The 14,784-nt window shown below is 40.0% G+C and overlaps 1 protein-coding gene across 3 annotated transcripts; it reads right to left on the reverse strand.

The window, feature by feature from the left end:
- Window positions 1-26: 26 nt before the first annotated feature.
- On the reverse strand, window positions 27-13,132 carry snap23.1 (synaptosome associated protein 23.1). 3 transcript variants are annotated; one of them, XM_029460599.1, is made up of 9 exons: window positions 12,996-13,122; window positions 12,006-12,118; window positions 9,566-9,680; window positions 6,137-6,178; window positions 5,684-5,732; window positions 4,588-4,705; window positions 3,124-3,297; window positions 2,897-3,041; window positions 27-2,280 (listed from the first exon to the last, which is right to left on the reverse strand). In XM_029460599.1, exons 2-9 carry the CDS (start codon window positions 12,011-12,013, stop codon window positions 2,218-2,220), a joined length of 714 nt encoding a protein of 237 aa, XP_029316459.1. In that variant the 5' UTR covers window positions 12,014-12,118; window positions 12,996-13,122; the 3' UTR covers window positions 27-2,217. The 3 variants fall into 3 exon arrangements, with proteins under 3 accessions (XP_029316459.1, XP_029316461.1, XP_029316460.1); XM_029460601.1 differs by lacking the exon at window positions 12,006-12,118 and having other exon boundaries at window positions 12,996-13,132; XM_029460600.1 differs by lacking the exons at window positions 12,006-12,118; window positions 12,996-13,122 and adding an exon at window positions 12,788-12,929.
- Between the last annotated feature and the right edge of the window lie 1,652 nt (window positions 13,133-14,784).

The raw sequence follows: 14,784 nt of genomic DNA on the forward strand, positions 1-14,784 counted from the left end.
TAACACATTGAAAAGATGTAATAAAATGAATTTTTAGAATAGATTTATTGAATACAAACAATTTAACAGAGGCAGGTGTGAAACAAAAAAGGCATTATCTGTTAACAAAGCTAATTTCAGATAAGACGAGCTGCATGTGGACATATTCAAAAACAAACTGTTGGTGAAACAATGAACAAACAGCCTGAAGACAGCGACTCAGCTTCAGGCTGCACTAATTAGATCTCCGCTGACAACAGGCTGACGAAGAACACTTATAGCAACACAAAGCCCTGAATAACAGTTCATTTCAATCTTTACAAACTCAATAGGTGTACGCCTGCAGCAGAGCACGAGCATCATCATTCTGCAAAAACAAATAAACCAGAAGATGCATACGAGAGATATTTTCCAGCGTACTGTATTACTTTATCGTTAGCCAATTCTCCACAGCGAGGCCTTAACAGAAGCCCGCCAGGACTTATTATTTTACTTCTACGCTTTCCTCTTAAACATCATTTACATGTATACTTCTGCTTTCTGCTGCCAGCAGTCATTTCTCAGCCTGGCTACGGATTTGACAAAACAAATTATGCTTTCCATCATCAGATTATCATTTTTTACTGCAGTTGTGCTGTGAAAAACGGGCTATTTACATAACAGATGCAGGAGTTTGTGATACAGTGGCTGTTACAACGCAACCATGGATCATCTATAAAAGGCAGTGACAAGGTTCCCGCACAGTCTCCCATTTCTAAATTTAATCCCGGGAGTAATTTCTTTAATTTGATTATTTTAGGTGGGTTTTCATCATGACAAAACTGCTGCATATGCCATAATGAAGACCTAGTGAGCCAACGTGAGGAATAACAGCAGATTGAAACTACGTACAGTCGTGTGTTTCGGAACCGAACATTTGTTTACAGACGAGTGTGTGCAATTATCAGACTTGAGGAAATTAATTTTCCGCATATTACGAGACTGGCGTAGGAACCCTGCATAGGCTGTTCAATCTGCTCGTGGGCGCTATAAATCTTTATTAGCCAGGAGGAAGGGAAGACAGAAAAATTAGATTAACAGAATGACTATAGGCAATTATTATAAACAGCTACAATATGTTTCAGTATTTACATCAACTCTGAGAGAAAAACGGCAAGAGACACCAAATCTGACGTACAGCAGTTGATCCACTGATGACGAATCTGCTATTCAACCATATAATAATAATAATAATAATAATAATAAGATAAACGAGAATGATGAACGCGTCTCATGATGCTCACTGACCCTCCTTCACATTTGAAGGACAAGTAATTACTCGTAAATATATTACATTTCCAACGCCAGCTCAGCTCCTCGCAACTTTCTCGCAAAAATAGTTACGACAACCTTGACTTGACATCAGTCAGAAAACTTTAAAAACATTAAATTGCTATCATTCAGGGGTAGGCGCTTTGAATTCCAGCATGAAAGGATTTTGCCGTGACTCACTCCAAAGCACAACATTTTGTATTTTTTTTTTTTGAAATAGCCTTTACGTCTGAAACGGCTTAATGAGAACAAAGTGTTAAAAAAAAAAAAACTTTATTCACAAGTCATTACTGCTTGATAAAGAATAATTAAATAAGCACATTATTTCAAAGTAGTACACATGATACGATACATTAATTACACACTGGACCGATACGAATTTGAGTAACAGGCATTTGTTTCAAAGTCAATGTTTTAGGATTAAACTAGATTTCGCTGTGTCACGATGGGACCAACAGGGGGGGGACGCATTCATTAATGGTTTGCTTTATAAATCACTAAAAAGACAGATCATGAGTATGGATCCATGACCTCATCCATACAAAACACACACGCACAGACAGTTCATATAACGTTAAGAGAAAGAAAAATCAGCTGACCTGTTCTACTTCCCTTCCTGAATGAATGTTGAGATGATACAACAGGCCTGGTGCAGATTTAGTATAGAACAGCAGTGATAGGCCGGCAGTCACTTCCTGTTGGTGCACTTTCTGATGCTCAAAGTCTAGCATGAGTATGAATACACGTGGCGGCCAATTAATAAAAATCTATAAAGCAAAGATATTCTTCCTGACTGAATTTCTTTTTTTCTATATCAAAGAGTGTGTGTGTGTTTGTGCATGTGCACAAGTATGCAGTATGTGTGTGTGTGTGTAGGTGTGGCGACAGAGGCTCATGCTATAAACTGGCAGAAGCAGCATTCCTCTTCTAGCCGATGAGCTTGTTGGCTCTCTGGTTCGCTTCATCAATGCGAAGCCTGTTCATGTCCGCCTGAAGAAAAACAAATGGAAAGTGGTTACTGTGGATGTAAATTAAGGAATTGGACTCAAAATCCTCTTTGCAAATGCTTTATTAAATACATTTAACAGGTTTAGTTTAGTGAGCACCTGTAACTTTAATGTTAGGAAGTGGAAGTTGCACAGACTATGTAAACAGGAAGTGGAAGTTGCACAGAATATGTAAAACCTCATAAAGTGCTTTTACATTCCCGATTCATCGTGTGTATCGTTGAGGCTGAATTGTTTACATCCATGTTTGACAGGGATGCAATAAAAGGAAGAAGACTTTGCAATCAATTGTCCATCGATGCAGCAGCGTGCAAACGGGGGAAGGCATGCTGGTCGGTTTTGCATGCGTGCGGGCACATGATACAAACAAAAACAGGTCCCGGCTTGACAAACATTGCTCCGTGATGCTACTAGTGTAGTACATTTAATATGAACTAATAATTTAGTCAGGAAAGCTCAGGTAATCCTCCCAAACACACTTTAGTCTACACATTTCAGGACGAGTACTTTTGGAAGTAAACCAGTAAATTGAAAATATACTTGAGAAACGTGAGTAAGAAGACAACGCTATTGAAATGTCATTAAAGTCAGATTCTTACCTTCTCATTGATGCCGTCAATCTGTTTGTTCTGCTTGTCGATCTCGTTGCCCATGTCCGTAGCCATATTTTTCAGGTTGCCAATGATGCCGCCCACTGCGTTCAGATTGTCCTCCATCTCATCCTCACGTGCGTCGTTGGTTATCCTGTAGATGTGAAGAGAGGCCGTCAGATGCTACTGGCAACATTATGGTCAAACATTCTTAAGGACATGACCGGGACCCCTACCTCTTGATGTACGGGCCCGAGGGCGCCGAGTCGTTCGCCTGGACGGCCTGGCCATTGCGGACGCCTGAGGGCTGCCTCGAGACCACTTTGGAGCCATTGGAGTCGAGTTCGCCGTCACCTCCTCTAACACCCCAGGTACGCTTGTATTTTGAGTCGTGCTCAATAGACGACACCCTGGAGGAAAAATGGAACGTCAACACAAACCAGGAAGAACGTTAACGTAAATACAACCACATGTCCCTCTAAATAAAAGCAATACGGTTAAAAGGCTACAAGTCGGCCATTACTACGGTCACATGAGAGGAAGTTAAAGAGTCACTACCTTATCTTATGGTACTCATCAAGGAATCCTCTTCTCCAATGTGAAAGCATTTTTGGGGAGATTTTTTTTATCCATGTTTAGAACCAGATATAATCTTACCACACACACACACACACACACACACACACACACACACACACCAATTGGGTTTGATGAAGAGGGCTTTAAAGTACGCTCGGCACAGAGCAGCACACCTGACATGATAAGAAGTGTGTAACTGTCACGTCCTCTACTCATTCAGAAACCAAATGGGAATGCTCACAATATGTACTCCATGCTGCGTTCATGTGACATCACCCTGACGGATCAGAGTTGTGTCACGGAAGCGTTCACTCCCATGATGATACAGACGTCGCATGTGAAGACGGAGAGGCTGCTGGTTCCAGGAATATTCCCCCCCCCCCCCCCCCCCCCCTAGTATTACCATTTCAATGTTTTCTTTAACAACATCCTCAGTGTTGCTAAACATAGAAACACAAGACTCACAGATAATCCTGTAGATTTATGAAATGCCACCAACTTTAGTTTTGCATGGCGGACGGCTCTAAATGCCACAATACCCACGAGCATGGTCTGCGAGCAGAACGCTCCAGGCAGAGGACAGAATCAGAGCATGGAAACTCAACACGTTTTTTGACCCAGAATCCAAAAGTGGATAAATTTAAGCTGCTGATTGTATTATTAGTTTTTATCAGCACCATAATCTTTCAAATTCCAGCTGCTGTTAGCAGCACAGGACAATTTTAAGCTGAAGCTTTTTTTTTTTTTATGTACACAAGCCAGTACATTTGACTTTTTTTTTTAAGCGCAGCTGGTCAACTCTTGTTTCATGAGTTTCATGTGTAACCAAGCTGCAGAAGAGCCATCTAACATTTTCTATGGAGGAAATGAAATGGGATTTTTACTTCTGCAACCAGATTGCAGAAGTGAAGACAAACGGTACACACCGCTTCCTTGTACGTTTGTTTTAGACATTGCTAATAGTCGTCGCTGTGAAGTTCAAATCACAAACCAGTCACATAGCTGTTCCGTACATCATCATGACAAATACTAGCACAGCACACAAAGAGTAGAGAAAAGTTAGAGCGCACACCACACACACACTCTCTGGAGGCTTCAGCAGCTCTGAGTGTACAGTGTACCTGTCACAGGGGCAGACACAGAGGCCGCAACACTTGGAGAGGTCAGTCAGGTTCTTCTCAGCCTGTCTCATGTCCTGGTTGATTTGGTCCATGCCCTCGTCCACACGCCTCAGCTGCTCTGAAACACACAGGCACAACATGTCAGACGCTCCTTTTCTGTATCGAGGTACATTTTATACACTTGGGAGTTTCTCTTATTGTTCACTTTTGTTTCATGCATCACCTTTACTTATCCATTTTTAGAATAGATCCAATCAAACTTTAATTATCCCGGTGAAGATTCATAAATTGGGTCAATAACTGGGTTACAGCGGCGGTGGCAAAAAAAAAGGATGAAGATAACAAAAAAACAACATAATGTAGAGAGTCCAATAATTAATCATAAATGCACATTTCTAAAACAAAGAATGCATCTCAGACAGCATTTATACATAATGTTAGAAAAGAGAAAAGATTTGGCACAAATAACTTTTCCTGAGAAACACTGAAGACCATTAATGAACACTGTTGGCACACCGATATTTTGGGATGCACATCACAGAAACTGATTATTTCCATGATCATTCTGGCACACTGGCACACACACACACACACACACACACACACACACACACACACACACACACACACACACACACACACACACACACACACACACACACACACACACACACACACACACACACACACACACACACACACACACACACACACACACACACACACACACACACACACACTTCAGGAAAGTGCTGCGGTTATACTGCTTCTGTGATGCTCGTGTAAAAACACAGCTTTATTAGCGTAATTACTAAACACTACGCGGTTTCTGAGCGCTTACAGAAATTACTTGTAACATTTCTTTGTCAAACATCTTTGTCCTCTCAATGTCTCTACAGCAGGAACATCCTTGAGCCACAGTACAATCCCGACTGAAAAATAAATGTTTCTGTAAAAAGAAAATCAAAACAGCAAATCTGTTCTCATATCAAAAGGTCTTTGATAAGCAAAGACCTTTGCAGTATTGTAATCTGAGCAATATGTGCAGCTTGTGAAGCATCCGCATCAGAACTCAGTGTCCATGTTGTACATCTACCTCCTTGATGGTCCAACATCTCCATGGTATTGACGCCGGTCTGTTTGCTCTGAAAACAAAGAAAAAAGAAAGTGTCTCACAAATTCAACCAATGAGAAGATTACACACAGATATGCACTTTAAAGAATGAAAAGAAATCAGGGAGGGATACGTTTCAGAGTTAATTAGAATATCGGCAGGCTAAAATAATTAAAAAGAAGTTCATCAATAACCGTACTGTGACTTTAATGTAAGAATCTCAAATTAAGACAATTATTCAAGCATTCAAAGACTAAGTCATTTATAACATTTTTCCTAATCATCATCATCATCATCATCATCATCATCATCATCTAGGTAAGGGACAGTTATAGACCCAACATGGATCGACTTTCTGTTCCTCAAAACAAAGCTCCATGCAAGATGAGATTGTGCTTTTGTGTCAGTAACAGCAGCAAACTGTGAAAGTCTTACCTCCTCTGCCATCTGCAGCATCCTCCGTGTGCTTTCCAGGGACTGTGGGGGCACAAACAGCAGGTTTTGGTGAATAAAAAAGGGTGAGCAAGTTTAATATAAACAACCAAAACCCAATACTTCAATAATCAAAACACCACCGAGCCTACAGTGTGTGAGATTACATATAAACTCTATAGACTTGGCACCAGATGACCAGCTGATGACATTTAACAGCAAATACTAGTTTTTCGTGGTGCATTATTCCAAATGACATTTTGCATGGATAACAGAATATACTAGATTATAATTTAGCTATAATTATGCATCAGACACACACACACACACACATTAGCACAGAAAGAACGATGAAGAACATCTGGCGGATCTGTTCTGTGCAATTAAAAATGTGTATTAGAAGTTTTTCAGCAGCACTTCACTAAATGACCGGACAGAACTCCGGGTGTGACCGAGCAAGTGATCGAAGAAGATGGGAAACACGCCGTGCCCTTTCCCCATCACGGAAACAATGAAATTAATCAGAACAGTGACTTATCCAACATCCAGTCACTTGCTTTTAGTCACCAGAGAAGTTTCCTCTCATATAAGAACAAACAGAAAATCCGGACACTTGTGATTTGCTTAAACATAATTTCACCCATTTCAATAATTAGTTCATTGTTGAATTTAATTCTCAGCTTTAGAACTTTTATCTTTTGTCCACATTGCTGATTATTTATTTCTTTATATACTTTTAATAATATTTGCTAGTTTCTAATATATTTTTTCAAACAAAACAATTTGAAAATGTCCACTTAGAATTTGTGTTTTCCATTATTTTGACGTTTATTAGACCAAACAATTAAAATCAAGAAAATAGTAGCCCCCCCCCACCCCTCCCCCAAGAGGTGAGCAGCTCCTCTTTACATCAATTAATTAAAAACTGAAATTGACAACTATTTATTCTTATTATTTTTATATAACTATTGATATAGTTTAATTTATTGCTCAACAACAAAAAAAGAAATATTCTTTAGTTTCTGCCTCAGTGGTGAATCTCACACACACACACACACACACACACACACACACACACACACACACACACCATCACTAAAGCATCTTTAGAATTAGTACTTGGGACACAGCTATAGTTATTCTTGGTCTAAACTCTCACTGATCATGTGACATGGGTACAGCTGGCACAAAAGTTAATCTACAGCAAAAATACAGACAAAAAGTGCACGCCGAGACAAGACGGTTGAAGTGGAATGCAGTCAGTTCAGGTGAGTTACGCCTTTGTGTGTCTATTAATAGCAAGTGCTGTACAGCGAGCAGAGCAGCCAAAGGAGCAAAGCACGGAAGTGACTCAGGGCATGACTCCATTGTTACCGTCACTAATGAACTGTTAACAAGAGAGTGGGGACCAGATTCCTCATTCTCTCCGTGTTATGTTTGCTCTGAATACATTAATCAGCGAGTTGGGAAACAGACAAACAAGGAATTGGCGAGATGGATGTGTTGGGCTCAGCCAGGTTTTTGTTGGCTGAGCCAGAACATCACTTGGTTGGATAAACATTAAGTTATGTCTCCTAAAAATCCTGGAACTTGGCTAATTAAGCCCAAAATTGACGTTTTAGCCAAATTTCCCAGATTGGGAATACAGACTTTGAGATACAGACAATGAAGTGGTATTTTTATCATTTGTTTGGAATGGCTTAAATGGAAGTACAGTTAATCAAGGTACATGCAGGTTCCAGCAAGCTACATGCAAGGTTTAAAAAACTATTCTACCACAAAAAGCATAAAACACACTGCGGGTATTATTGGCTACAATATACCACAAATGATTAGGAAGTAGCACACAAACAAAGCATTTCAATAGCTTTGACACAATGTTGAAGATTGTGGATGACATTTTAACTACTTGACACGAGAAACAGCCTTGAAATTATAAAAACACAGCTTGTGCTAGACTTCCTAAAACAAAATCGTATCATAAGACATTCCTATGTTGCCCTGATGCACCCATGCTCCGAGTGTTACAGGTATGAGTTGTTACCCAAAGCCAGGGTGTGAAGTAGCATTAGCAGAAGGACCCTCCCATGCCCTGTCCCTTCTATGATCTGCTAAGTCAACCAGGCAGCAGCGAAAAGGAGGCAAGAGAGAGAGAGAGAAAGAGAAAAATGGCAGGTTAAGTCAGAAAGCACACAGAGAAACAACAACGCAGTCAAGAAAAGAAAACAGACAATTAGTACGGTCAGAAGTACAGGAAGGTGACGTGCACAGCTAGAGTACGTTTGAATCAGACGGCTGATCATACGATGCCCTGGAGTTCTGATGACACAATTATCTCCTTGATAATAACAAGCGCTCAGATATAGCTGACAAAATTCAAACTGTCAAAACATCAGATGGGAACGGGGGCTAAGGCTAAATTAGGCGTAAAGCCTCACACGCGTCCCATTAATGGCCAGCTTAATAATCAACTGTGAACACAATGAATCTAATTACCAACCCTCTGCTCTTTCCATGCTACTGAATATTTAAGCAACCCCAGGATTATTTGGTTTCCCCTACTGATGTTTTTAACATAGTTTCAAATCATCATTTCATCACAATACTGATTATTTTCATGGTTAAATCAAATATTACATGATGAAACTCTGAAAATACATTTGATCCAGTGATTGATTTATTATTCATTTACTCATTCATTAACTTTATTCTTCCCATTACATAGAATTGTTAGCTTGCCTGTAGACATCTCATATTTTTGCATGCTCAGCTCATCGACTGAGGCTACATTAGGTTCACACTGCAAGGCTTAGCGCTCAAGTCGGATTTAGTGGTCAGATCCAAATGTTTTTATTGGTCAATAACAGATTCCAGTGGGAATCAGTCTCAGTCCTGAAGTGACTGCTCTTTGTGGCACTATGGCCGCTACCTGTATTCACCAAGTGACCTCCACCAGCGCAGAATTGTGATAAATGTCGATCTAGAGTGACGTAAAATTCTCATTTCCGATAGGACTGTTCAGACTGAGGTCAGTCCTGTATCTGATTTAAGACCATTACAATTGAAAAGATCAGACTCCTTGCGATTTGCGCCGTTCACACAAAAACAAATCTGGCTTGATGCACTTTAGCCTGCAGTCTGAATGTAGCTTATGCTAGCAATTAATTGGACTCGTATCAGTTAGCACCAACATATGCAATTCTTTCAAAGAAAACGTCCAAGACACACTTTCCACACACACACACTCCTGCTACATTAAACACTGTCCATCTGCTTGCTCCGGATGTTTCAAACACTCAGAGTTTCATCATGTCTTCTGTCTGTAGCTTGCACGGTTTTGGCATTTGATATTAAACATCTTGGGCAGAATATCACTTCACTTTCATGCTCCCTCAGAGAGAAAGAGGGATGTGTGCGCATGTGACTCAGTACCTCGTCAGTCACTTCGTTGGCCTTCATGGTGATCTGTTCCACCGTCATGTCGTCCATTTTGCTGCTGTCTTGTTTGGAGGTTCCCCCCGTGGCACCGAGCTCGATTTTCTGCGGCCTGGAAGAGGGGCAAATTTCAAAAGGTCATATCAGAGGGCATCATGCATCATAAAGACCTAGCTTTCCTATTGGCTACAATAGGAAAAAGAAATTCTATGATCATACAAGACCAAAAGCAAAATACACTTGTACACAACACATGTGTAATAAAACTTAACACATAATCACATATCATATACAATAGCATCATAGGACTCTTTTAATGCAAACCAATATTACCACAATGTGATTAGTTACACAACCACAGAGACTGAGCCAACATGCTCACAAGTATCTTTATGGACTGAAGAGGGATTGTGTAACAGCAGTGGTGATACAATCTGTTTACTTAATTGGCTGGAAGGTTTGCAAATACACTGTTGCTATGTATAAAAAATAACTATAAAACAAATGTAACTTTGGCTTCACAACGTTAAAAGACTGTCAGTGTCAGTTACTGGATCACAAAATCTGCTTCAGTTAAAAAGAAAAAGGCAAAGATACTTTGGTTATAGGCTTCTACTGATCTCATCCGACTTCCTGTGACATGAACTCCCACAGCTAAACACAGGACAAATTGAGTTGCATCTTTATTTAACGGCGCCATGCAGGGTCTGCGTTCAGATTAAAATTAAAATGTCATGAGCTTGCACAATATGTACAACAGCAGGGTGGGCATGTTGAGAGGAAGTGAGAACCAGCAGCAGGAAGTGCCTATTGTGGTTGGCCACTAAGAGCAACTTATTGTGAAAGTTAACGTTTTGCTTTCAGTTTATCTTTAAGTTCAGACAAAGCATAACAATAGAGAGGTAGTTCAGAATTAAATGCCCCCATTAGAGGTAGGCATGGGACGATTATCACGATTATCCTGGTCAAAGTAGTCCAGATACAACCCTGAAAATATGCTTAAAACACCTAAAATAGCACTAAGAGATACTGGAAACACTTTACAATACAATAACTCTTGATTTGAAATGTGTTGGCTTAAATTTAGTTAAGAAACACATTTTTATTGCATCACAGATAGGACAATATTAAACATCCTTTTTACTGAACAACAACAAACTAAATAAGGTAATCCTAAATCAGGAAGTCTCCTTGCATTGAACAAAATAGCAACATTGTGAGAATCTGTTGAAATCAGACTCAATTTTCTACCATGAAAGCGAACTAGACTCTTCAGTCATGGGAGGGTAGTCATGATTATCCCTATAAAAAAAGGAAATGCCCCACCATCAGCTAATTGTGAAAGTACTTTAAAGTGATCTGCCATAAAATCCTATATAGTCCAAAAAGTTAAGAGGCAAACAGGAGCATATATGAGAAATATAGAGGATCCCCTACAGTACTTTCCACAGGACACGCTGTAAATGATAGTTTCTCAAGGATACAAGTAAACAGAGGTGTAAGCAGACAGAACTTGACCTAGAGGTGCGGCCTCACTTCGTTTTAATCCATTTGGAGACGCAGTCGGATCACAACATGAGCTAGGCTACCTTGCACAACTGTTTAGCAGATCCAATCCAAACTATATATCGGATTTGGCAAACAAGTAACCTTCCTGCAGCCCAGCGTCACAGGGTGCACTGAAAAAAAACTAGTGCAATGGCATCATGAGATAAAGATCATCATAAGAAACAACTACAGCTTGTTTTTTGGGATGCAGAAACACTGCACTTTTAAGCACAGAGCTAGTTAGCCATAAACCCAAAGATATCAAGAGTCAGGAAACAGCTTTATTCCCCTTTTCCTTTGCGTCCTCTCCGGTCACCCTCTCTTCCTTTAAAGTTCAAGTAGCATTTGCTTGTTTTTCCAAATAATCCCTGAACTTTGAGTTCCTTTTCAAACCTGCAGCAACTAAACATCCTGAGATAAAAAAGACAGGGAAAATAGATAGTCTACTTGGCAGACAGTTCACAGGATATAATGTTGTTGACTCCGAATATTTTTTTTGGAAAGAGGGCACTTGGTTCACACAGGCTTCACTGCTTTTTCTAACCGATTATTGGACTTGGCAAGGTATTGATGAGAGTTTACGACTAAAGCACTGAAGGAGGACTTCACACATAGTGCTCTCTTTTGAAATACCAAGCCACAACAACAGAAGATGAACATGTCAACACTAAAATTAGCCTCTATATCGCTGAATATTGATTTATCCTCATGAAAAAGTGACGAGAAGGTTACACCCACGGCACACATGGGTGAATACTAGATTTGCTTATTCTCTGTGCAATTTGAGCCCCATCATCACAACAGTAAGCCCTATATATATATATATTTGTACACCTCACACCGGATAACACCACAAGAGTAATCATTTAACAAGCCTAAAAGGACGTACCCATTCATGGTGCAGTTTAGTCACAGCACCAACAGCCAGCGTCTTAACACAATAGCTCCAACAGGGAAACTCTTTTCTTGTTCTTCAACCCAAACCTGTTCTTCAAGATCTGACTGCGCACCACACACACACACACACACACACACACACACACACACACACACACACACACACACACACACACACACACAGTTTCTTACTTCCATCCCAAATCATATCCTCCTGCTTGATCTTTTTCATTCAAACATAAAGGCTATTTTTTAAACAATTGCTCCTACATCAAGTCCTTAAAGCATTTATTTTGGATAAGTGTGAAATATTTTGGGCAGGGTGGTTGACTGATAATACTGACCTAACGTCACGTACCATAACAAACAGAGAGAAGGGCAATGACATCATACTGTACACACACACACAACCCATGTCCTTGTATTACTTTTACAGCATGATTTGTAGGATAATAAAACAAGTTTAAACAACAGCTGCCAATCATATTTGTCATCACATATTGTTAATCATTTCCGTAATGCTGTATCCACACACATACCTGACCTTGGTTAGCTCAAAAGCAGAGGAATAAAGTGCTGAGTACTTAACGAGGGTCACTTGATAAACAGGTGACTTAAGGCTGAATGACAAAAGTGAACGTTAGAAAAAAACACGCAAAACACCAAAGTTGTGGCTGTAAACTACCCAAAATAACACTTTTAACTCACTGTAAGAGTTGGAAACGTACATGGATATGTAGAATTATCAGCCCAAACAGATAAAAGTGTCCTTACATTGTTTGTAAAAGGTTCTGTAGCGTTGTAAGGATCGTAAACAAGGTAGGATCCGCGGACAACTCGTTAAACCAGCTAATGTGCTGCTAGCTTGCTAGTGAGCTAGTTCCGCTTTCCTGTCAACTAAAGTTACCTCGCGCCACAACTCAAACAACTATGTTTAAAGGGAAATGGGAGAGAGATACTTATCTAGGGAGTTAATACTTACAGTTAACCCTCCTTCTGGTTAAAAACGAGCTCGTCACTCCTCCTTCTTTAAGGTGCGTGAACTTGGTCCTGGTAACTTCTGGATTCTTTCAGTGGATTCAACAACGTCTGGCCGAAGTGTGCCGTGTGGTGCCTTTAAGTGCTGTCGGAAAAATCGCGATTCCAGAGTTAACTACTTTTTAGAAACTCGGAAGCAGTATGCTAAATTCTCAGATTAGTTAAAAGCAGCAATATCAAAGTGTAGAAATGCTCTACTACAAGTAAAAATTATACTTAAAAGGACAAAAGTAGGCTAGTAAAAAAGTTAAAGAACTAATTATGCAGAATGGCCCATTTGAGAATAATGTATATTATAATATCCGATTGTCATTATTGATGTATCACTTTATTGTCACAGCTGGTGAAGATGGGGCTAATTAAAAAAAAAATATATAAATATGTTATTTACTGTCCCACTAGAATGGAAGTAGAAAGTCACAGCAGGCTATTTGAGTTAATGCATTTGATTACTTTCCATCACTGCAGATGGAGTGGGAGCCATGAAGCAGAATACAAATGTGATTGTATTGCTTGGTAAGAAAATAATTAGCTAATATGTATATGTTATTTTATGTAAAATTCATAATGCGTTTTGGCTACCAGATTAGTTAGGATTTTTTTTTATTCTGCTTTTTTTTTTGATGACATGACCGATTTTGTTTGAGCAGTTGCATTTCAAACTGTACTTTTCTATTAGCCCGTGAACGCAGCACATGATCGTGCGCATGTCCTGTCATATGACTCCAGAGAAAAAGAGGCGCTGCTCATTTTCCCCACATGAGTGCAGCATTTACCCTTCACCCAGACCTCCCCCCCACCCACCCCCATCTCGGTATATTACATGAAGACAGACTGCTGAATATTTTTCATAGTGTTTCTGAGAGACGCTCTGAAATATGAGCCTCTAGCATTGAATCTGCTGTATAATTCCCCAAGTTTTATGGTTTAAACCACAAAAGCCCGTTCAAGGTGACTGCAAAGACACTGGGCAGAGTGCCAGCCAACATATCAACTGACAATGTCTAAAAGCCAAAGTGTTTTTCCCCCCTCTCTAACTGCAGCTAAATATTTTCGCTGTTGGGTCACCTACAGCTAAATACCTGCAAGCTGAACATTTTGTAACAACTCCAAAGTTGGACAAGGGATGCTTAGGAGCTGCCCTCACCGAACTAGTCACGGTGCCTGAATGGTGCCCTGCTCTCTCTGCCCATGTATCTTTTATAGAGTCTACATAGCATGCATTATTCAGCAATAACACATGGTCCATCTGGGCTCCTGTGAGTGTGTGCCTATGCATGAATGTGTGGTCCATAGTTAACTTTCCTGCTGTGCGATTTTCACCATTTCACGCCACATCCAACAGTGCTTGAAGAGCTAAGAATTAGTATTTCCTCTGTAATTACAATTATAATGTGAGCGTGTTTGACGATGGATGTGTGTGTGTGTGTGTGTGTGAGACAAAGTGAGAGAGAAAGGAAGGAGGGAAGAGAAAGAATAGAGAGTGGTGAGAGAAAGAGAGACAGATTAAGTGAATGTGTAATAGTGACTACAGATGGCACGTTCAGGATCAAGCTCTTTCATCATGCCGTTCCTCATTAATAGAGACGGGAGCTCTGCCCTAATTCCATAATTCCTAAATCATGCCAGTTAGTTGAATACGAAGAGACAAAAGTACAGGGGAGAGAGGAGAAAAGATTAGCCTATAGCCTGATATTGTGTCAGTGAGAGCAAGAAATCAACAGAGGAAGAGA

Source organism: Cottoperca gobio, chromosome 22 (genome assembly GCF_900634415.1).
Source record: "Cottoperca gobio chromosome 22, fCotGob3.1, whole genome shotgun sequence".
NCBI classification, from domain to species: Eukaryota; Metazoa; Chordata; class Actinopteri; order Perciformes; family Bovichtidae; genus Cottoperca; species Cottoperca gobio.

Coding starts and splice junctions, on each gene's coding strand:
- snap23.1 (XM_029460599.1), bottom strand. Junction 5,733..6,136: donor TGCTGCAGATGGCAGAGGAG/GTAAGACTTTCA, acceptor CTTTGTTTTCAG/AGCAAACAGACCGGCGTCAA. Junction 3,298..4,587: donor TGTGTCTGCCCCTGTGACAG/GTACACTGTACA, acceptor TTTTTCCTCCAG/GGTGTCGTCTATTGAGCACG.